This window comes from Typopeltis vanoorti, chromosome 16, assembly GCF_054136105.1.
Source record: "Typopeltis vanoorti isolate ZY-2024b chromosome 16, IOZ_Tvanoo_1.0, whole genome shotgun sequence".
NCBI classification, from domain to species: Eukaryota; Metazoa; Arthropoda; class Arachnida; order Uropygi; family Thelyphonidae; genus Typopeltis; species Typopeltis vanoorti.
This window is the reverse complement of record NC_143564.1, coordinates 3,893,112-3,906,931: the sequence shown is the minus strand read 5'-3', so window position 1 is coordinate 3,906,931 and position 13,820 is coordinate 3,893,112. Positions and strand designations below refer to the sequence as shown.

Here is a 13,820-nt window from a genome sequence, read left to right as displayed (position 1 = left end):
CTCCTCCCCCTGTTCTATCTTCTCTATCCTCCCTGAAAATACTGTACCCATCACATTCAATTCCAGTGACCACATCTTCTGCTGACAGCCAAGTTTCACTAATGCCTACAACTTTTGGTGACGACTGAACTGAACCAGAAAAGATTTCTGCAGCTCTCCAAAAACTGTACGACCAAGCTAAAACCTGTATAGATGCCAATGGACTGTGTTTTGAATAACAAACATGTTTTTATCTTTCTCTCATATGTTTTTTTTTTTTTTTACAATTTTTGTCCCAAAACTCATGAACAACACTCTGTATATAGATTTTTTCCCTTAGTGAAAGCTATTAAAAAACATGAATATGTTTAAATTCGAAATTATGCCATAATTCATGTGGTTACCTTCTGGTTATCTACATGGATAGCGTCTCCACTTTTTTCAACATACAGAATGTGGGAATCCCACTGAAACATGGATATTTAGAAATGTCTAAAAGGGAAAGTTGATTTTCAATGTGTGGCATGAGATCTCCAACCTGCCTATTAATGACCTGCAGTGGCTTTGAAGGAAGAGCAACATTTGATGACTAGCAAAAGAGGCCTTAGATTATCTAGATAAGCTTAATAAGCTTATATAGCTACCATAACTGAAACTAATGTGCTTATTGATTTACATCCTTTTGAGAGTTGGACTCATTTAAAAACAGTTTAATGAAACTGTATAAAAGTTGTAATGGGATGAAAATTTGCAACTAAAGAAACAAAACTATTAAAATGGGCACAAATGTGGAAAACTAACTGCATTCTCAACAGAGAACCTATTGAACAAGGAAAACATTTCAGCTATTTAGGCACATTTTTTAGTGACAATGACAGCTGGTATGGGGATCCATAGCTGGTAATGGGGAGCCAATTAAATAAATTTATAAGGAATAAAAGAGAAATTAGCCAGCACACTAAACAGCAATACACAATGGTGTTCAACCAAATTGGTTGTTTGGATTTATGGACAAAGCAACCAAGGCTATGAGGCTAGTATATATGTAAATATATTGTGTGTATTATTCTGGCCTGCTTGCCTGTTTCGCAAGATGAAAAGCCTGAGTTACCAGGAGGAAAATCCCTACCACCTCCATATAAATTGGGATAGATCACCTTCACTTGAAGGTGATCTACCTTTATAATGGTTCTTTGCTTCCTCCTTGATAGGATTCAATTCCAAGTATAGTGATGGACTACTGGTGGCCTACCATACAAACTTCCCTTGGCAAACCATATCTCATTATCACGAATATAAACATTTATGATAGATGAGAGCAGGTTTCCCAAACTGTGTTCTGCGGAACACCAGTGTTCTGCGGAAGGTGAATAAGTGTTCCACGAGAAGTTCTCTTGGAATTTGTTATTTTAGTTTTCTAAGCATTTTTCATGAATAAATATTTTATAGTGGAAATATTCTGAGGAGAATAATATTCGTGAATATGTCAAAAAGCTCAGACCCAGAAAGCCTAATAAATATCTGTGTAGCAAATGTCAGTGACCAAGCCCTGTATTTTTAAACATGGAAGTATTCATGAATTAACGTTAATTTTCACACATCAAAACATTTCAACATTTGGGAAAGGGAATACTGCTGTTTATGACTGGTCATAAAAATTGCCTGCAAGCGGATTATAACAATGGGCAGTGCATCCTCTGTTCTCAAAACAGAGAACAGAGGATGTTCTCCATTTTGAGAACAGAGAACAGAATTTGTGTTGCAAATATTAGTGACCAATCAGCAAGGAAGTATAAAGAAAATTTTTCCAGTAAAATTGAAGATCAAGATAGTCTGTCTCCGGTTCTCAAATCTAATAATACTGAATACTTTCTTCACAAGTTCGTATTGTAGGGTGAAAGTTTCGAAACCATAGTGCCATAATTTTTTTAAAGTAATAGGCCTGCAGATTTAAATTTTAATATAAATAAGAGACAAGGGACTTTGTTTAATTTTGGTATTAAGAAATCTCTTATTGAAGATGTTTGTGATGCAACAGATAGTGAGTCATCCACCACCAGCATACAAAGCAATCTCCAGGATGTACAAAAGAAGGGGATAACTACCAGCAATTAATTAAACGGAAACATCATTAAACATTAATAAAAAATCAGCAAAATTAACAATTACTTATTAATTAATACATTACAAAATAACCAAGGTGTTCCGTGAAAATTTCAGGATATGTGAAGTGTTCAGTCGTAGGAAAAGTTTGAGAAATGCTGGATTAGAGAATGGATTCTCGTAGACAGGCTTATACGTTGGTTATGCATTATTAAAACACTTACGGAATTGAACAACGTAGTTAAGGATATAAATTAAATTAAACTTTAATAAATATTTTCCGATATTTCGGCAACGTCACATTGCCATCTTTTAAAGGAACTTACAAAAAAAGTTACGCAGTTTTCACAAATACAGTCATTCTGGACTTGCGGACCATGCTCTGGATACACGCCACAGAATACGGTGGAAGAAAGCTACAGTGATACACCATAGCAAATACAAATTTGAAAGACTCTTTATGGAATCAGCCTCAGCCCTAAGAAATTCTCCAAACCTCAACAAATTTGGTTGTATGCGACTGCCCCAAATTTGGGAGGCCTACATCAGCAGACCTTCAGCTCAACGGCCAAGAACACCTACTTAGCCCGCTAGAGGGCACCATCTGGACTGTTAGGAGAACAATAGCTTCATCTCTTCATTCCCAGTTTCTGTGTTGTAGTGCCTACATGCACGTAACTTTTTTTGTAAGTTCCTTTAGAAAATGGCAACGTGACGTTGCCGAAATATCGGAAAATATTTATTAAAGTTTAATTTAATTTATATCCTTAACTACGTTGTTCAATTCCTTAAGTGTTTTAATAATTAGAGAATGGAGTTTTGAGTGAACTAGCAGGCATTGAATTTAGAGAGTCTTATACCATTGGGGCAAAGTCTATCAGATTCTTCTTTAGTCACAAAATGTGATTCAATCAGTTCTGTTTCCAACTCTTTCCAAATCTTCTTTGGTTCAGAGGCATTTAAGTGAGTCTTAGAATCTTTTTTTCCTTTTTTTTTTGTCGTGGTAATCCAGAATGATGCCGTATTTTTTGTTTATCATTTCAACACTTTACATTTTTCTTAGCCGAAATGAAAGAAGATCGCTATACTTGGAATTTTTCACATTGGTCCAGTAGAACTAGAGTTTAAACAAACTTAGATGATGCTGGCTAGTTGCTACACACTGAAGCAGTACCAGATAGAGACTATGCACCCAAATGCATAGTCTCTATCTGGGTGCATAGACTATGCACCCATCTTTGCATCCAAAGATGTAGTTACTTCCATCACCTGATTTTTATGTTTTGTTTACAATTTCAAAACTTTACAGTTTTCTTACTCAGAAAATCGCTACATTGGTAATTTTTCAACTCAGTCTAGTAGAACAAGTTTTAACAAAATGAGGTGATGCTGGTTAGTTGCTCCACAGAGACTAATATTTTCTGTCGAAGCCAACTAAGTACAATGCAACCACTTTTTCAGTGGGTGAGTCAGGGCATTATAACATAATCATGAATATTTCATGCTCTTATTCAATTCTGATAAGAGCATAATGCCAACTAGAGGCAAAATACTGGTAATAATATATTTTCTTATTTTATCAGTGTGATAAGCCATTAAACAAGAAATTAGTATGCTATTAGTATGTTATGCCAGCCTGGTTGGCCGAGTGGTTAGCATATCCGCTCTCCAGCCAAAAGACTGTGGGTTCGAATCCCACCGAGAGCATGGATGTTTGTGATTGTGAAAATACTAGTGATGAAGGTGGGGGTAGATGCCGTTGATGTGGTAGTTGCAATTCATTTGTGGATTGAGTGCTGGAGACAGTGTTGTAGAGTAGGTGCCCTCCCTCGATGAGTCTTTGGACTCCCTGGGGGTGTCATATAATAATAATAATTAATACAGTTAATGCAAGTAACAAAAAAAAAAAAACTTAAGAACAAAAACAAAATAGGCAAAATAGCTATAAAATTAATAAAAAAACTTAAGATTTTATTTTATTTATAACAGTATGACAAAACTAAACCACACCTTTGCTTTTTTATTCTCAAAATGTAAACAATCACAAACAACATTTGTATTAATCTGCACAGCCTCCATCCTCTCGAGTAATGAGGTTAATGTTTCCGGAAGCTGTTGGAGCCCTTTCTTAAGACTCCACATGGTCCACTTTTCTTTCCTTGATCTTACTGCTAAATCACTATGAAGAAAATCTCCTAATCCAGAGTCTAAGAAATACAAATGTTACATTTTTATTTTATGTGAATGTAACATAATTGAATTAAGTTTTAAAAGAGGTAAACCGTGAGTAGACATATCGGTACACAATAAATAACGGAAAACACTCACGTAGAAAGATTATTTATTAGTATAATTTTCGCCTGTGTGTCACAGGCATCCTTCAGTACATTAAGCTCAAAATTAAACACTAACTGGTAATTCTAAAAAGCGCCACCTAAGTAGCTGGTGTAAGATGACTAAAAAGGTCAATAACTTTCCTTAAAAAAAAAAAAAAAAAAAAAAAAAAAAAAAAAAATTAATACAATAAAAAGTTTGGAAAGATTAGCTGATTTGTAAAGTATTATCTCCCATAAAGGGGATAGACGTAAGCCGTCGGATCTGTTTAAGTTAGGAGAATGAAGTAGAGTTTCACATGTTTCTTTATAAAGGCATTCCACGAGAAACTGACTTTTGTGAAGAACTCTTGTCTTTCTCCAATGAACTCTTTGTCTAGTGAAGATGGCATGTTCAGAAAGTCCAGACTTTTCAGGTTTAAAGTATTCAATATAAGATTGGTGTTCTTCTATCCAAATAAAGGCAGATCTTCCCGTTTGTCCGAAATAAGATAATCCACAAGAGTACGGAATCTTATTTTGGACAAACGGGAAGATCTGCCTCTATTCGGCTAGAAGAACACCAATCTTATATTGAATACTTTAAATCTGAAAAGTCTGGACTTTCTGAACATGCCATCTTCACTAGACACAGAGTTCATTGGAGAAGGACAAGAGTTCTTCACAAAAGTCAGTTTCTCATGGAACGCCTTTATAAAGAAACATGTGAAACTCTACTTCATTCTCCTAACTTAAACAGATCCGACAGCTTACATCTATCCCCTTTATGGGAGATAGTACTTTACAAATCATCTAATCTTTTTTTTTTTTTTTTTTTTAGGAAAGTTATTGACCTTTTTAGTTATCTTACACCAGCTACTTAGGTGGCACTTTTTGGAATTGTCAGTTAGTGTTTAATTTTGAGCTTAATGTACTGAAGATGCCTGTGACACACAGGCGAAAATTATACTAATAAATAATCTTTCTACGTGAGTTTTTTCCGTTATTTATTGTGTACCGATAATTTAATTAATTAATACATGAAGTAGAAAAGAAGCTGTTTTATCTTGCATCTTTGAATAGTAACAGAGTAACAGTAATATTTAATCACAAATGCATTTTAATTGCTAAATTCATTGTGGTATGACTAAGTTTTTTAGAATATATCAGTTATAATAAAAACAAAGATACTTAAAAAAATATATACATAAACATATATTACTACACTACTACTGCTAACAAAAAAATTAATATTTTATGCTACTACACACGTCCTTTACCATGGGATGATTATTAATAGCAAAGCTAGTATATCATCCAAAAAAAAAAAGAAAAAAAGAAAAAAAACAAACAAACAAAAAAAAAAACATGAGATCACTGTTGTCTCAATATATTACATTGACAACAAATTATTGCTATTATTATTACACCATGCATGGAGTCAGAAGATTCATTCAACTGACAACGTATTTATTGTAATAAATCTTAAAATCCTTAACACTCCCTACATTGACAACATATTTCAGTAATGCATTCCATTCACTCACAATTCTCCATATAAAAAAATCTACTCCAACATACCCTTCTTCAACACACACTCTTACATAACTTCCAGGAATGGCCTTTGGTTCTTCCCCTCTAGCCTTCTACTCTTTTTATAATTCCTCTCACTAACTTAAATGTCTCTATCAAATAATTTCTTTTCTTGCTAAAAAAACGTTTAATTTTCTTGACCAAAAAGCTCTGGAAAAACTTTTATTGGGATTATATTGATCAAGTGTATATAATAAACAATTAAGTTATACCAACTAGTTTCACCAACTAAGTCTGTTGGCATCTTCAGGGTACATAACTGTAAGGCACTAAAAAGTAAAAAACTGTTACAAACTAAAATCAACTGATTCCAATTATATTAAACAAAGAACAGAGCGCGTACAATACATTCATAGAGCGTGGATGATCTCACTTGTTGTTATTTAGGAACGTTCTATAGTTGGCACTATAATTCAGTTCCGGCGAGTTAAAGGATCTGATAAGGGTCTTCCAGATCACGGGCAAGATTAGTCCTTGGTGCCTGTTAAGGTTTTGTGTACAGCGGGCAACTGTTGTGGCCTCCTTAAAAATTCGGGAGCGGAAGTCCTCCTCCATGTAAGGAATTGTGCTTCTATCCCACTCTATGGTATGGTTCGTTCTTGAGAAATGAAATGCGAACTCCGATTTTTCTTCTCTGTTATTATTGACATCACCTATATGTTCTTTTTGCCTAATTTTGAAAATAAAATCTTAACTCAAACAGACCCTAAACCCACAGTATGGTGGAGATACGTGGATGATATCTTTATTGTTTGGAACCACACAAAAAAGGACCAGTTTGACTTGCTTAAGAAAATCAACTCTCTACACCACACAATCAAATTCACTCTAGAACTTGAAGAAGATAACCAATTATCATTTCTGGACACTTTAATTAAGAAGCTTCCGAATGGTGGTATCAACCTCTCAGTTTACCGCAAACCTACCAATACAGGACGTTATTTACATTTCACTTCCTCACACCACATTTCTCAGAAACTTAGTATTGTACACATGTTGAAGAACCGTGCCTCTCTCCTTACAACAGATTAACAAGACCTCCAGGAAGAACTATCCCTGATATCCACCAACCTTACCATGAATGGATTTCCTCGAAGACTCGTCCACAAGATACTTTTCTCTAAACCCCGACAAAGACAACAAGATGGTGATGTACGTTATATTTCTACCATCGTCATTCCATATTTAGGGACAGTTTCCAATAAGATTGCTAGACTCCTTAGACCACATAAAATAAGAGTGGCCTTTAAACCCACAGAAACGATTAGACAATTTTTAAGCTCTCCAAAAGATAGCCATCCTTTCTCCAAATATGCTGGAGTTTATAACATACCATGCTCGTGCAGCTTGAATTACATCGGCCAAACTTCAAGGAGCCTTGAAATTAGGCAAAAAGAACATATAGGTGACGTCAATAATAACAGAGAAGAAAAATCGGGGTTAGCGTTTCATTTCTCAAGAACGAACCATACCATAGAGTGGGATAAAAGCACAATTCCTTACATGGAGGAGGACTTCCGCTCCCAAATTTTTAAGGAGGCCACAACAGTTGCCCGCTGTACACAAAACCTTAACAGGAACCAAGGACTAATCTTGCCCATGATCTGGAAGACCCTTATCAGATCCTTCAACTCGCTAGAACTGAATTATAGTGCCAACTATAGAACGTTCCTAAATAACAACAAGTGAGATCATCCATGCTCTATGAATGTATTGTACGTGGTCTGTTCTTCGTTTAATATAATTGGAATCGGTTGATTTTAGTTTGTAACAGTTTTTTACTTTTTAGTGCCTTACAGTTATGTACCCTGAAGATGCCAACAGACTTAGTTGGTGAAACTAGTTGGTATAACTTAGTTGTTTATTATATACACTTGATCAATATAATCCCAATAAAAGTTTTTCCACAATTTCTTTTCTTCCTATTCATCAAACTCTGCAATCCACATTCCTTCAACCTTTCCCCATAGCCAACATTTCAGAGTCCTGAAATGTTGGCTATGGGGAGAGGTTGTCATTTGTCTTAGTCATTTGTCTCTGGACCCTCCAATATTTCCACATCACAATGAAATCCAGCAAATCTGAGCACAATAGTTCAAGTGTAGTTGATCAGTGCTTTATATAGTGACACAGCCGCCTCCTTATCTCTACGTGTCAGTGTACTTCTTATTATAGCAGCACTGCGATGTGCAGTCTTTGCAACACTTGCAATTATATTCTTGTTATCATCCCTAGCATGATCAAATCTGCATACGAAGTATCGTCAAAGCTAAGCTACTAGTTCGAGCAATTAACTTCCATATTAAGTTACTCTTATGTGCAAAGTTATGCTTGAGCAAAATTCATAACAAGAAATATAATTTCTTGTTATGAATTCTGCAACACAGAAAAACTAAATATTCTACACCTATCTCAAATAATATGGAAAATAACCTAGTAATAATATAACAATACACCATTTTACTGCTAGTGAGAAAGCATGACTTTTGTCACTGATATATACCTTTCAGTATCTTCATAGTTCCAATTCCCACTGATAATTCTCCCTGACAGTTTCAATTTCCACTAAACTCAATAAATGGCAAAATCCAATTGGGAATTGACTCTTATTATAATGTGTCATTACAAACAGCCTATGAAAGGATTGGTCATGCTGCTTAATGAGACACATTATGAGATTTATTATTATTATTATTATGAAGAGACCTCCATAGAGTCAAGAGGCTCATTGCAGGAGTCCCACCCTCACACATACGGCTCATCTTCTTCTTCTTCTTTCCCAGATTCTATCAGTAACGTTGGGAGTCTGTAAATGCTTTCCATCAGTTCCTTATCCTTGCTATTGGTCTTAGTTTGGCAAAACTCTTCTTCCATTCTACTAAAGTCAATCTCCTCCATGTATTTTTAGGACAGCCATGCTTTCTCTTTCTTTGTGGATTCCATTCCAGGGCTGTGTGACAGATTTCTTCATGATCATTCCTAAGTGTATGTCCAATCCATCTAAATTTTCATTTTCTGATTTCAAGGTTGAAATCAGAAAATCTTGTTTGCTGATTTGTTCTTTTCTTTGAGGTCTTCGTTAGTAATAATTTGTGACCACCAAATTCAAAGTATGCTCCAACATCAGTTTATGAATGTTCGTAGTTTTCTTGTATTTCCTTTGAAACCAGCCATGTTTCACATCCATATAAAAGAACTGATTTAATACATGCATTAAATATTTTTAATTTTGTATCTGTGTGAATATTTTTCATTTTCCATACTCTACTAAGTTTGGCATATGCACTTCTTGCATTTTGAATCCTTATGTCAACATCTCTAGTTGCTCCTCCATCTGCAGATAAAACACTGACAAGATATGTAAAATGTAAAACAGTTTTGATTTTTCCATTTTCAATTGTACTTGGTGCCTTGTTGTTCACATTGATTCTCATTTCTTTTCTTTTGTTTGTATTTATTTTCAAACAGACTTTCAGTAATTCTTCTTGTAATGTAGTTAGTTTGTTTTGAATATCTGCATGTCTGTGAGCAATTAGACATACATCATCTGCATGGTCTAGATCAGTGCTTCCCAAACTTATGGATGTAAAGGCCCCCTTTGGAAAAATTAAAATATTTCATGGCCCCCATCAGAAAAAAAAAAAAAAAAAAAATCATAATACAGACATATATTATTATAATATTTATTGTATTTATATGCTATATGTGTTATCAGCACAGTCGTCCTGCACGCCAAGCATATTTCTTTCCCGTGCATTGCCTGCACCTGTGTACACTAGCAATGAAACATTAAGTTAAGGGAATGCAAATCCCTTATTATATTTCTTTCCCATGCATTGCCCGCACCTGTGTACACTAGCAATGAAATATTAAGTTAAGGGGATAAAAATCCCTTATTATTTTAAAGCCAGTATGCGAAACTCTAAGATTGAGAACTACGATCTAAGAGTTTCATGCCAAAGAACTATCGGTGAATCCAAGCGTAAGTGACCACTTGGTTGTACAACACCAAGGCAACTTGAAGCAAAGGTGGAGCAAGATCCCTCACTATCCTTCATATTTTCTCATAATGTAAAACACAGCTCCTAGGAGATGTAATACTGCCTTACATTTTGAGGAGAGGCCACTATCCAGACCGGTTTCAACCTTTTTCGAGGTCTCATCAGTAAGTAGGTAGACCTGGATGATATAAAAGTTTAAGTGAAAAGAACTTACATACCTTCACTATACGAATGCCAGAACGGTGTGCCCATATATTATATTATAACTAAGATAAAAAGCCAAACGGCTATTTTTTCTGGCAAAGTTAATTAAATTAAGAGGATAAAAATCCCTTATTATTTTACAGCCAGTATGCGAAACTCTGAGATCAAAAACTACGATCTAATAGTGTCATGCCGAAGAACTATCGGCGAATCCAAGCATAAGTGAACACCTGGTAGTACAGGTCTACCTACTCACTGATGAGACCTTAAAAAAGGTTGAAATCGGTCTGGGTAGTGACCTCTCCTCATAATGTAAAGCAATATTACATCTCTTAGGAGCTGTGTTTTACATTATGAGAAAATATCAAGGATAGTGAGGGACCTTGCTCCACCTTTGCTTCGAGTTGCCTTGGTGTTGTTCTACCAGGTGTTCACTTATGCTTGGATTCACTGATAGTTCTTCGGCATGAAACTCTTAGATTGTAGTTTTCGATCTCAAAGTTTTGCATACTGGCTGTAAAATAATAGGGGATTTTTATCCCCTTAATTTAATTAACTTTGCCAGAAAAAATAGCCGTTTAGCTTTTTATAATGAAACATTAATTTAAAGCAAGTTTCATTTGTAGGCTTTTTTGTGCTTCTTATCAATATGTTTGAAATTAAACTTATATGAATAAGCATGTACTGTATTTACTAATATTCATTAAGTGCCGAAATACACAGGAAGAAGCAAAATTTTTGAACCAACACCAATGTGTGATTTTTACCATTAAAATATAAAAAAAATAACAAAAAAAGAAATAATAAATAATAAAAATGAAATACGTTTCTTTTAAGATAAAAAAAAATATCTACTTAGTCTAAAAACATTTTAAATTTGTTTTCATCATTTCATGGCCTCCCCCTCAACAAAACTAACAGCCCCAAAGGGGACCGCGGTCCACAGTTTAGGAAGCGCTGGTCTAGATCACCCAAAATTTTATTTATTTTCAATGATATTCCTTTGGCAAGTTTCATTTCTGTCTGTTCTAGAATATAAATAATACGGGAGATAGCAAACATTCTTGTCGTACTCCAGATTCAGTTTGCAAGGGTTATGACAGATATCCATCACGCAGCACCAAGAAATGGAATTTGTTATATCCTTCCTGTATGAGGTTTATTATCTTCTGTGGCATTTTCACACACGATCTCTAGGAATGGAATTGAAGGCTTTTTATAATCCACAAACAGCAAATATAAAGGAGAGTTAAATTCACCAGATTGTTCAATTATTATTCTTAAGGTGTTAATGTGGTCGATACATCATCTATTTGGCCTAAAACCAGACTGTTCTCTTCTCATGCCCTCATCTAAAATATTGAAGATTCTTGTAAGAATAATTTTGCTAATGACACACAGCAGGTTAATGTCTCCCCAATTATTACAGTTTCCTATATCTCCTTTCTTTGGTATTTTTCCAATTTTTTGGGGGGTATTTTACTATTATTCCTGTATTCCAATCCTTAGGGAATGTCTTTTTCCCAGGTATCTTGGAATAGTAGATAGAGCATATCTGTGATTATTGTGTCAGATTTTACACCCTCTGTCCAAAAAGAAACCAAACTTTTGATAGAAAATAAAACACAGGCCAATTATAATTATTCAAATCATTTATCTCAATCAATATACTCTCCCTCAGCTTCAATATAGCGTTTGGCATGGCCAACTAATTCGTTAAATGAGTTTTTTTATATTGGTTTTTGGGATACTGTTGAGGGTCATGGTTACTGCTGCCTGAACGTTTTCAATGGTGTCGTATCACTTTCCTTTCATCGGAAAATGAAGTCGGGGGGAAGAGAAAGAAGTCACAGTATGCTAAATCAGGTGAATATGGCAAGTGATCCAACACAAACTTGTTTTTTGTTCAAAAACTGTCTTAAAATGTTCAACCGATGAGATGATGCATTATCGTGCAAAAGTGACCAGCTACCTGCATCACGATATTCATGCCGCAAGCGACAAATTCTAGCTATCAATCGCGTCAAAACTTCGAGATAAAACTCACCATTGACCATTTGGCCAGGCGGAATGATTCATTGTGGATAATGCCCTTGGAATCGTAAAAACAAATCAGCATTGTTTTTACTTTTGACTTCTCTAAGTGACTTTTTTTTGGATGACCCTCTTCTGGTGGTCTCCACTCAGCACTCTGGTGCTTTGTTTTGCTTTGTTTCAGGCTCATACTCAAAACACCACATTTCGTCACCAGTAATGATCGTTTCAAGGAAGTCAGTATCCTTACGAGCTGACTTCTTTGAGTAGGTCCTTGCAGTTCAATTCGATACATTTTTTGGTCGTCAGTCAACTTGTGGGAAACAAATCGCGAATTCAATTTGCGAAGGCCCAAACTCTCAGTCAAAATGTCGTCCAGAGTTGATCTTCAATCAATCTCATGGATGATTTCAGGTTTTCTTTGATGAAATAATGCCCTTTTTGGATGTTAACTTCGCTCAGTCCAGTTTTTGGATGGCCTGGCTTTTTGTCATCCTCAAGCGTCTCACGACCACTTTGAAATCGCTTAAACCACTCGTTAACTTGAGTATGGGATAAGCATTCATCACCGTATGCTTTTTGAAGCATTTGATGCATTTTGGTAAAACGTTTACCAAGTTTAACACAAAAGTAAATCACAGCTCTCTGTTTGAAACTCATTTTTCAACCATTCGTCAAAACACATTGTCACTCTTGGCACTATAACTCAGCTTCTAATGAAACAAATGTCATAAACAGTTGACACAACGCTAATGAAGGTTGTCGCTTTCGACAACAAAATGATACAACAGGTGGAGCCAATAGTCTCTTCTATTTTCGAAAAGTTCGGTTTCTTTTTGGACAGAGGGTGTAGAACCTCTGCAAGATACAATCATGTCCTGCCGCCTTCCCATTTTTCATTTCTTTAATTGCTTTTTTTTATCTCCAATTTAGATGGTGGGCTGGTATCAAATTTTTAATTCATTTACTCTTTTTTTAATTTCTGTTTGTATTCTATCACTGCTATTGTTCAAGATCTGACTGAAATGTTGTCTCCACATTTCCAATTGTTCTTCTGTTGACACTAGAATTTTTCCATTGAGATCCTTCACTGGGAGATTCTTTTTGCATGGCTTCTCAAGAAAGTCTTCTTATAATAATACTGTTATACTTGTCTGTAGCTTGTTGTGCCCTCGATAGCAGTTTTTCAAACCACTGCTGTTTATCTTTTCTAGCACTTTTCATAACTTTTTTTATTTTATTTTTCCTTTTGGGAAGTAGTTCTTGCACATAATTTCAGCTTTATTTTTTTCCTTCCATCCACGAGTCTCGAAGTTTCCATCAATAACCTTTCTTTCTTTCTTTCTTTTAGCATATCCTAAAACATGTTCTGATGTATCATTAAGGACTTTTTACCTTTTTCCCATTTAGCCTCTATATCATTATTCCTTATATCCTCTCCTGCTTCAAAATTACTATCCATATTTTCCATTAACTTTATTTTAAACCATTGTAGACCTCAGCATTTTGAAATTTAGCAATATCAAATTTCAGTCATTAAATGTTTTCCCCTGATGATTTTTTCGAATATATAAATGCATAGATCCTATTGTTA

The 13,820-nt window shown here is 35.0% G+C and overlaps 1 protein-coding gene across 7 annotated transcripts in view; it reads right to left on the bottom strand.

Moving 5' to 3' along the window:
* Nucleotides 1-13,820, bottom strand: part of Ppox (protoporphyrinogen oxidase) — a 339,913-nt gene that overhangs the window by 153,993 nt on the left and 172,100 nt on the right. For all 7 annotated transcript variants that reach the window (XM_090405976.1, XM_090405978.1, XM_090405974.1 and 4 more), the window contains one exon: nt 4,093-4,289. In XM_090405976.1, coding sequence (XP_090262102.1) covers nt 4,093-4,289 — 197 coding nt within the window. The remainder of the gene's footprint in view (nt 1-4,092; nt 4,290-13,820) is intronic.